This window comes from Musca vetustissima, unplaced genomic scaffold, assembly GCF_032173495.1.
Source record: "Musca vetustissima isolate MV318-11 ecotype Yass unplaced genomic scaffold, APGP_CSIRO_Mvet_v1 utg41504, whole genome shotgun sequence".
NCBI classification, from domain to species: Eukaryota; Metazoa; Arthropoda; class Insecta; order Diptera; family Muscidae; genus Musca; species Musca vetustissima.
In genome coordinates this window covers 23463-33236 of record NW_026885889.1, presented here as the reverse complement: position 1 = coordinate 33236, position 9774 = coordinate 23463, and the positions used below count along the sequence as shown (strand labels likewise).

The window sequence follows — 9774 nt, the reverse complement described above, 5'->3', positions numbered from 1 at the left end:
ATCAATGATGACGTTTAACAAGAATTGTACGTCAATAACAAAATAGAAAATGAAAGAGGAAATGGAAGGATGTAGAAAAATCTATGCAGTAGTTGTTGTTGTGACGTTATTCGAATAAACTGCGTAGTAGAAATTTACGTTACAATTCAAATTCTTAAATTAACGGAATTCATCTAAATTAACTTAAATCTAAAGTTATATTCGTAACAATATTTATTGTTGTTCGTCTTTGTGCAACAATTACTTTCGGCTCTAAAGCTACTCTGTAGATTTAGAACCCCTACAAGTCCATACGCCTGTATCGGAACTTGTACAGTTGTTAAAATTAAAATTATTGAAAAATTGGAATCATATGTCTGCATGAGACCACCTTTTGTAATTATGCCCTGCCTAATTCCTCAGCTTCAAAATATTTATTTCTGAATTTCCGTATAAGTATAAGTTCTAACGGAAAGTAGTCAAGTTACTGATTACTTCCCGCATGTGCGAAGCAAATCGGAACAACACAAGGTGGGCCCCAGTGTTTCTCACATTTCTCAGCGGGTACAAATTCATTCATTCACTCTAAATCTATTGAAACGTGAATAAACACTATTGTCCATTGTTTATTCATTCATTTTTGTGTACCATTCCATTCCATTCATTTGCCTAAAGTCACAGTAGCTCGAAGCTATATCTAATAATTACCATAAGAACAATGCGACTTTAAATTCACATTATTGCCTTCATATATGTACATATATACGTGTCTGTTGGCAGTAACATTGATTTGGAATGTTGAGGTAACACGAATGACTATGACGTCGTTTTGCAAAGAGCAATGACATAATTTGGACAAGCTTTACATTATTTTAACAGTCCCCTCAATTAAAACGATGTTTTTTTTATAAAATTCGTTTTATTTTTGAAAATCATATTGCTCACCAAGGGTTAAAACGGATAAACTATATATAGTTTGAGATCTCCCCACTGATCTCCATTAAATTTTCAAAATTGTTTAAACACAACTGCTTTCTAATATCAAGTATGATTATTAAAGTTAAAAATAAAATTTTTGTTTTTGTTATTTTAAGTCATTGCTAATTATTGGTATAGGTTCTTTTATGAGTTTAAAAATATGAATGATACAGGCCGTTTCTAAATGAAAACATAAAATATCGGTATACATATCTGTCCGGACATATAGGCCTATATATATATACAAACTGGTGGCCAAAACTAAAGAAACTGAAATTGCAAACTGAATAAATGACCTGTAACTTTTTTGAAAATACTGAAATTGCAAACTGAATTAACATGTTTTGCTGTATGTTTGGAGATTATTGTCAAGCTGAAACACCCAAACAAGCGGTATAATTTCTTCAGCGAAGGTAACCATAGCGTTTTCCTTTAATTCATCCGAGAGCATAATATTTCACCACTGAGTCGAATTCCAATTAATATGAGATTTTGAGAAAGGCAATCTGATATTCCGATTCTTTACAGAAATAAAAGACCTTTCTTGATAGTTTCCGGACATATAGGCCTGCTACCACAGCTCGTCCACGCTCTGTCCTCGAGGTTTTATCCAACGATAATCGTCTCACAAGTCCTGTTGAACTTTTATATGGGTATTTTTTACTACTATGCCAATTTGTTGATAAGTACGAATTGATGTTCTTTTGCTGCCTTCCTCCGTGCTGAACTGCCACTACTGATATAGTATCATAAAATCAATTTATAATTCGATTATTCATGAAGTATTTTTTTCGAAATCATATGTTGTGATAAATTATTTTCACAATCACTGGTATTTAGCAGTTTTATCGGAGTACTGTATTTGTTTCTAGATATTTTTATGGCAGTATGTCAAAATTGGTATATTAAGTTAGCAAAGTTTAGACCAAGAAGTTTGGATAAGTACAGACACTCCACTCATGTTTTCAGTGTTTATTTTTTTTTGTTACACTTTTCGTATTAAATAAATATTACGCTATTGAACAACTATAAACATTTTTCTTCGACACCTACAGATCATTTTGTAAATCTTACATTAACTGAGATGAGAGACAATTTTGAAAGAGTGTAAATAGGTTTTGTAACTTTTATCCGAAAAGAAGTGACGCCGAAGTGACTTATTAGGCGAGGGAGTGAGAAACTCTCTTCCAAATGCTTGCAGGGTACATTTATATGAAAACAACTTGGAAATGCATATGTGGATTTTCTAACACCAATTCAGAGTTCGGTAACAATGCCTGCAATAAGGAAACAAGTCAAACAAACGTTTGCAAACCTAATAACCACCAAGTGTGCTGCGTGTAGGACAATTCCAAAACAAAACACAGCCCACAGTGTCATGACCGCGGCAAAAATTGTCAAAACCAACATCCTCGGAGGACAAATTTATTGATGAGAATTGATAGAAAACACTCCATTTAGAATAAATATGAAATTTGGTATTGATACGTCAAATAGTTTTGTCTATACAAGTGTTCAAATCTGATAATTGCTGACAAACAGTTTTTTTCACCTGTTTTCGAAAAATGGGTACATTTTTCTGATGCTTAAATCTTGAATATTAAAATTATCGGTTATCATAAAAGTGTTTATTTTGGTTGCTAGGGATGTTAAAAACTAGGATTCATTGTTGTTTTTATATAAATACAGACAATATGTTGTTTACAGTTATCCACACAGTAGTACTTGGTTCATATAATTTTAAAGCTATATTTTTAAATTAGTGGAGTAGAACAAAAAAGGTTTCGTCCTAATACTTTTTTATTCGAGTTTTGAAAATGGTGTTCTTCAGCGCGTAAATAAATTAGCTGCGGAGACTTGCGGACCTAAAAGTTATTTACGTTTTTTAGTGACGAGGTTTTTAAAAAAAATATGACATATTCAGGAAATAGTTATAAGTTAAGGATGGAATATTTTATGCATACCATTAAATAAATTATTGAGGCCAAATGGGAATTACATAAAATTTGCAATTAATTGGAAAAAAATGTTATCGGAAGCGGAGAAATAGTATAAAAATATAGCCTTTAACATGGTAACTTTTGAATTAGCTTTGGTCAGCTTGAGTAACCTCTTTTGTATCTCGCCGCAGATGGTCAACTCTGATAAAAACGTATACCTTATAACAACTTAATAAAAAAACTGTGCGAAATTCCGTAGGCTTCCGCAAACCATACTTTAGGGCTATATATCAGTCGACAACACCGATTGACACCTCGCAATTTTGTTAAGATAACACAATTATTTGAAACATACTAAGGTTCAGACCTGCCAATACCGAACACATTTGAACTAATTGCAACAGTTCTCAAATTATAAAAGATGTAATTTCAATAATAACGTGTCGTATCTTCTTTATTAATATATTACTTCCTAATAATCGTCCATTGACAGTATTATTCAAGAAAATATCCATCTCGGATCAGGAGACATGACATATATCTACACAGAATTTCATGTGGGTACATGAATTAATATATACTTTCACTACGTATATAAATTGACTGTTGGTAATACTTAAAAAGCAACCAATCACTTTTATTGAACTATATATATGTGTGTGTGTGTCTGCACATTAAGGATTAGAAATAAAGTTATCTAAAGGACAGATAACTTTATTCAAGTATGCAAAATTGATGCATGATATGCAATCGCATCTGGTTTACAGCAAATGTGTTCCATTTAAGATTTTGTTCATCGGGTTGGCGTTTTGCTTATGTCACTCAAACAATTTAAGATTTCAAAACACTAACAACTGGTTATTGACATTTCAGGTACCCTGAGACCACCTGGTTTAATTGGAGGATCAAAGCCAAAGGTAGCTACACCAGCGGTTGTCTCAAAAATCGAACAATACAAACGTGAGAACCCTACAATATTTGCGTGGGAAATTCGGGAGCGACTGATATCCGAAGGTAAGTGGCTCATTAATAACTAACTACTTATTTAAGTGCATACTCGTACACACTGAATTGGCTACGGCAATACAAATAAATGCTAATTTAATGACTCCCCGGCATTTGTTCGTTCTTGCCATCTACTCGCCTTATGAGCGGAGTTATCAAACCAGCGACGACGATGCAACAGCAGCAATACCGATCAGCACATTAACTACAACAATGGCAATGTCAATGACAGCGACAACGACAACGGCCACAGACACAATTGGAGGAAATCAGCAATCGAATTAACGACAAGCCTAACTCATTGCGGCGCTAATCTTGATTACGCAAATCACTAAACCGAAGCACTTCGATCAGGGTGGGCATCGTTTTGATGCGCACCAAATTGTACCCTTATGAAAAACCAAGAATGCCTAAAAGCAAGAGGAAGATCAACTGACATGCCTGTGTCATGTCTCTCCAGTAGATGGAGCTTATACTGTCTGTACTGTGGAGTAGACTGTGGTAATCAATACGAGTGCATGTGACCGCAGCTAATCCCACCAGCCATGTAGGCAGAGCAGACATGGTGTACTCGAAGATTTATTGATTGGTTAATTTATGAACATCCGGATCGAATGGAGTCTTAACGAGATATTTTGTAAAAACTTCAAGCCAATAAGCTATGCAAGAATATCGATAGTCCACTGGTCCAAAAGTAATGTAGTGTAGGGTAATGACATATGTAACGATTGCTTTCGTCGTTTAATGTAATTGTAAAAATGTGTGAACCTTGATGTTACATCCAAATAATTTTATATCAATCAAACAAATATTACAGTATTACCAACATTAAGATTTCAGAATTAAAAGCAAAATTTCAAAATTTAGAAAACATTTTGAGTCTGAGATGCAAGCGATAGCCTCCAATATTCGCTAATTTGGGCATTTTTGAGTTTTCTCCTAGAAGTCCCCATTAATTTTAGTTTGCAATAAAAAATGTTAACATTTCAATATTAAAAAAATATTCTATAAAACAATAGAAATAATAATATGAAAGTTAGTACATATATGTTAACAACGCTCAGAAAACACATGTGCCCAATTAGAGAGGAATCGGTTTAGATATGGATATATATATATATATATATATTTATATATTATCCCATTTTATACAGAAGTGAACAATTTGATCAGTTCATATATAAATTGCCAGTAAAAAGTAATATAAACTTTTTAAACAAATATTGACAGCAAAACGTCAAACACGTAAGGAATAAACCAAAAATATTAAAAAACAACTAAAAACCATGTTTTATTCCCCTCCGTGAGGATGACAATCAAAATATCAAAAATGAATGGGGGCTCATAGGAGAAAATTCATGTTATGATAGGACCTTGAACATACCGAAAAATACGTGAGAAAAAGATGACTGAAATTCTCAAAAAATCTAATAGTGGGCTACCGTTATATGGGGCTATACTAAAACGGAGATCAATATTGATATTTTTTGGTAGTAAGATTTGACAGCAAATGTGAATACAAAACAACATATTACAGCCAATTCGGTGGTAAAACATGTCCAAATTCCCAAAAATAACGAATATTATATGGTGGCTACTCTGAAACTTGGCTCAATGTTATTCAATGATAACCAAAAATACCAAATAACACCCAGTTCGGTTGGAAATGTACCCAAAATCCCTAAATTACCGATTTGCTTGAATTTAAATATGGTTCGTCCTTGGGCCAAAAAAGTAGGCCGGACGGTCGGACATGCGCAAATCAGCTCAGAAATTGATTCTATGGATATTCGCAAAAGGAACCATGGGCCTAGTTTCGTTTCATTTTGCATATTCTATGCATATTCATAACACATTAAAACATTTTAACACTATATATTTATATACATATATATTCGCAACCTTTTTAATGCGTTATTTAAGTTGTTATATAAAAATATTTGAATTATAATTTACTCAGACGATTTTATTTTATTTTTTGTTTTTTTTTAGGGGTCTGCACAAATGCCACTGCACCCTCAGTTTCCTCTATAAATAGAATTTTAAGAAACAGAGCTGCTGAACGCGCAGCTGCAGAATTTGCACGAGCTGCAAGTTATGGCTACATAAATCCCCAACATCCATATGCAAGCTTTCCAACATGGCCAACAGCTTTACCACCAACACCCCAACTATGGCAACCAGCCTCCGTTAATCACGCTACAACCATTTTGGATAAACCGGTCGAATCTAACAGCACCGAAATGGAAAATAACAATTGTAATGATTGTGTTTCTCGATTGTCTCCAGCTTCCAGTGGCAATGACACTCTGGGATCTCCGGAAGCCAACAGAATGATAGGTATGCCTCATTTATGACCTGATGGTCAGGTCACTTTGTACATTAGAACTTTTTACTGGGTAACCCTATTTAGTGAGGATTTTTTTTTTTTTTTTTTGATATATGGGAAATTACAAAAATGTTTTAAATTCCTTGAAACTGAAGTTTAGAAGCTTATAACTCGCGAAATATGAACATATTGCATATAATTTAAATTCATTTCTATAAAATGAAGTGTTCTTGTCAAAATCTTAGAATATTGGTAATAAATAATAAGTTGAGTGGAAGCTGTGATGGTGGTAATATAAAAATGGATGAAAAAGTGTAGAATCCAACAAGTGTTTTTGTGTTCTTTCCTGATTTGTGGCTAAACTACGCGCCGCCCGCACATGTGATCAGTGACTAAGTTGAAGAATGCCCATGGAAAATATGGTTGTAATGTATGATTTTTCGATATAATCACTACATCCACCCAAAACGGATGCTGACATTTTGAATCCGGATTTTCGGTGTTTTTTTTAATTTTTCCTATAATCAGGACGCGCAACCAGATTATGGGCTAAACTGATTATTGGGTTGTAGAACGCGTGATTTTGCTTCGTTTAGTGTATATCTCATGAATGTGCTCACCATACCTTATTTGCAATTGGATTCCAAAGACGAAAATTTGGTGCTTAAATTTTAATGGAAACCATATTTTTTGAGTCTAAATTTAAGAAAGTCAATTCAAATGCAGTGGAACCCCGCGTGTTTTTAGTTTTTTTACTGATTCTAATGATCCCAGCCATGTTCAATTGCGCCCAATAAAACGCCGGGTATAGATGCCTTGAATGTAGGAAAAACTGCAAAAACTTATTCGCGTATATAATCGCGTTTTTCTTCGATTTGATTTTACATACATTCATGTTTGTATTATCATATTCGCGAATCAGTGTGAAAATAGGTAAAAAATACATCGATACGCAACTAATATGGGTATTTTATCCAAAAGTGATTGTGGCGCGACATCCGCGGTTCATAACCAATTCTTTTAAAATGGGTTTACTTTTGTGTATTTTCATTTAATAAAGACAAATTTCAATTGTATGCGTTCCCAATTTTTCTGTTGGGTGATTTTTAAAGACATAATTTGTCATATTCATATTGACACTAGCATTACGTTGGAATCATGGTATAATTATTACAAAGTAGGGCACAGCTACCAACTGATTACAATTTTTTCTCAAGGTGGCTTGTTCCATCAAATCAAAATACATATTTTGTGTATGTGTGCATATTGTTTTGAATACAATGTCAAATAAATTCAAAATAAATTGAAATATATTCAAGTTTAATTAAAATGAAAATAAAGTTTTTAACACGTTCGTCTGGAAGTAGTTTCATGGTTATGGATGAAACAAACATTTGAAGGTATTCCCTACTGGATTTTGGGAAGAAATCATAACCTTTCATTCATTTTTCGCGTATTTAGTTTTGTTTTGAAAAAAAAAAAAATGTCAAATAAACACAAACACTTGTTGCGTATATTTATTTTATTTTTGGCAGAAGAGGCCACACGTGCATAGTTGCTTTTTTGTTATTCACCTCAAGCTGCCCTACCTTGTATTCTTGTACCATGGTTGGAATCAAATCAGCTGGGTTTTCTGTTACTATTTATAATTGTACCATGGGAATTTTAAACGAATTTTGTAATTTCCCATATATGCAATGAAATTGACAATTTAATCCGGTCAAGGACGTACGCGGAGGAATGGCCCAGGTTATCCGGGCTACTTTGGCATGTTACTATAACTCCTGCACTCGTCCTCCCATTGAGAGTAACTTGTGTGAACGCACTGCTCAACAATCACAGTCATTTATATACAAATATTCGAAATCGGTAACTACGTACCAAATATCACAGACCGATGAATTTTGTCCAAATACCATAAACAATCATTCATTTTAAGATATCTTCCTAATACACCAACCATTTAGTAGTCAACATAATTTTTCAGTTACTGCTATGGCAGTTATAAATAATTAGTTTTTCCCTTTCATTTGTTGTAATTTAGATATTGAGGGTGAGGATACCGATACTGATGACAGCGATCAGCCCAAATTTCGTCGGAACAGAACCACTTTCAATCAGGATCAATTAGAAGAACTTGAAAAGGAATTTGAAAAATCACATTACCCATGTGTAAGCACGCGAGAAAAACTGGCCTCTCGAACTGGACTGAGTGAAGCCAGAGTTCAGGTATGGATGCATTTAGTTTCCCTAACTACTTATTATTCAACTTGGGTAACACAAATTTACAAATACATACACACACATAATAAACGTATTCACGAACACATGCCAAATTTACATACACGCATACCTGTTCCAATAACCACCATAAATGTCACATTGACACATTTATAGACTAACAAATGGTTTCTTCATATTGATCAATTAGGTTTGGTTTTCCAACAGACGAGCCAAATGGCGACGACATCAACGTGTGAATCTGCTGCGAAAACGGGACTCGACATCGCCACAGGGGAATTTTATCAGCCAGCCACAGCACCACTCATCCCCTGTCAACAACCCCGCGGACACGCAGTTCCCCCACAAGATACCATTACTTCTTTCGACGGGCACTCCAAGCGACAATATCCCGAACACGATATGTCACAATGTCAGCAGCCAACTGGTCTCACTGTATCCAGCGTACCACCAGCGATCACTGTCCACACTGCACAGCGATACGATTGTCAAGCTCCCGAGTCCACCACCTTTAGCCATGTCCACGCCAAACATCACTACCATCCATACAAACAGCACACAACACAACAGACCATCATCGAGAGAAATATCCGACGTATCTCCGAATCCATGTCTCAAGCAAGCGACAGTGACAGCACTGCATCCATCACCCACAGCATCAGCTCCATTATTAATGGGAGGTGAGCACAGTGCCTTTAAAACCCTTCACACCAACCCACCGGATGCTGGCAAACCCCTCCAAGTCCAACGATCACAACCCCAAACATTTGTGGTAGCTACGACCCTTCCCAAGGCAACTACACAAACCATTGACCTGAAAATGTCAACAGTACACTCCCCAACCACGATATCCGAAAATTGTGCAGTAACCGCACGAGATATACTTGAAAATGGTACTGGCCACTAAGCCACCTCATACCCCGACAGACAAACAAACAAACCGTCTTTGAACATACACCCATATTTGTAGAATCCTATCTAATTTGTACATTCAATAATAATACTTGTGAGTTTTAGTGCAATTAATTTAATATGTATTAGCAATTATTTATTTGATTAAATCCAATCATGGAAGTATAATTGAAAAGCATATATATTGCCTTTTTATTTAACAGTTATGCCGTTATGGCAGATGGTAAGAATCCCTTTTAATGTGTGAATGATTTTGCATGTCATTTCTTCTGTCCATTGTTTCCATTTTACGAACTTTCACATACGCCTTGAGTCAAACCATTTGTTCACTTAGTCTTTTTTATTAATATTTCCTACTGTTATTCGGTACAACCATACTAAAACAGGTGG

The 9774-nt window shown here is 34.8% G+C and overlaps 1 protein-coding gene across 1 annotated transcript; it reads left to right on the top strand.

Annotated features, from left to right (window-relative positions):
- Window positions 1–3748: 3748 nt before the first annotated feature.
- On the top strand, window positions 3749–9379 carry LOC133333190 (paired box protein Pax-6-like; the record flags this gene model as incomplete). Its single annotated transcript, XM_061541520.1, has 4 exons — window positions 3749–3911; window positions 5895–6242; window positions 8276–8460; window positions 8663–9379. Coding segments are annotated over 4 exons (1413 nt in total), but the record flags the coding sequence as incomplete, so codon positions are not given.
- Window positions 9380–9774: the final 395 nt, after the last annotated feature.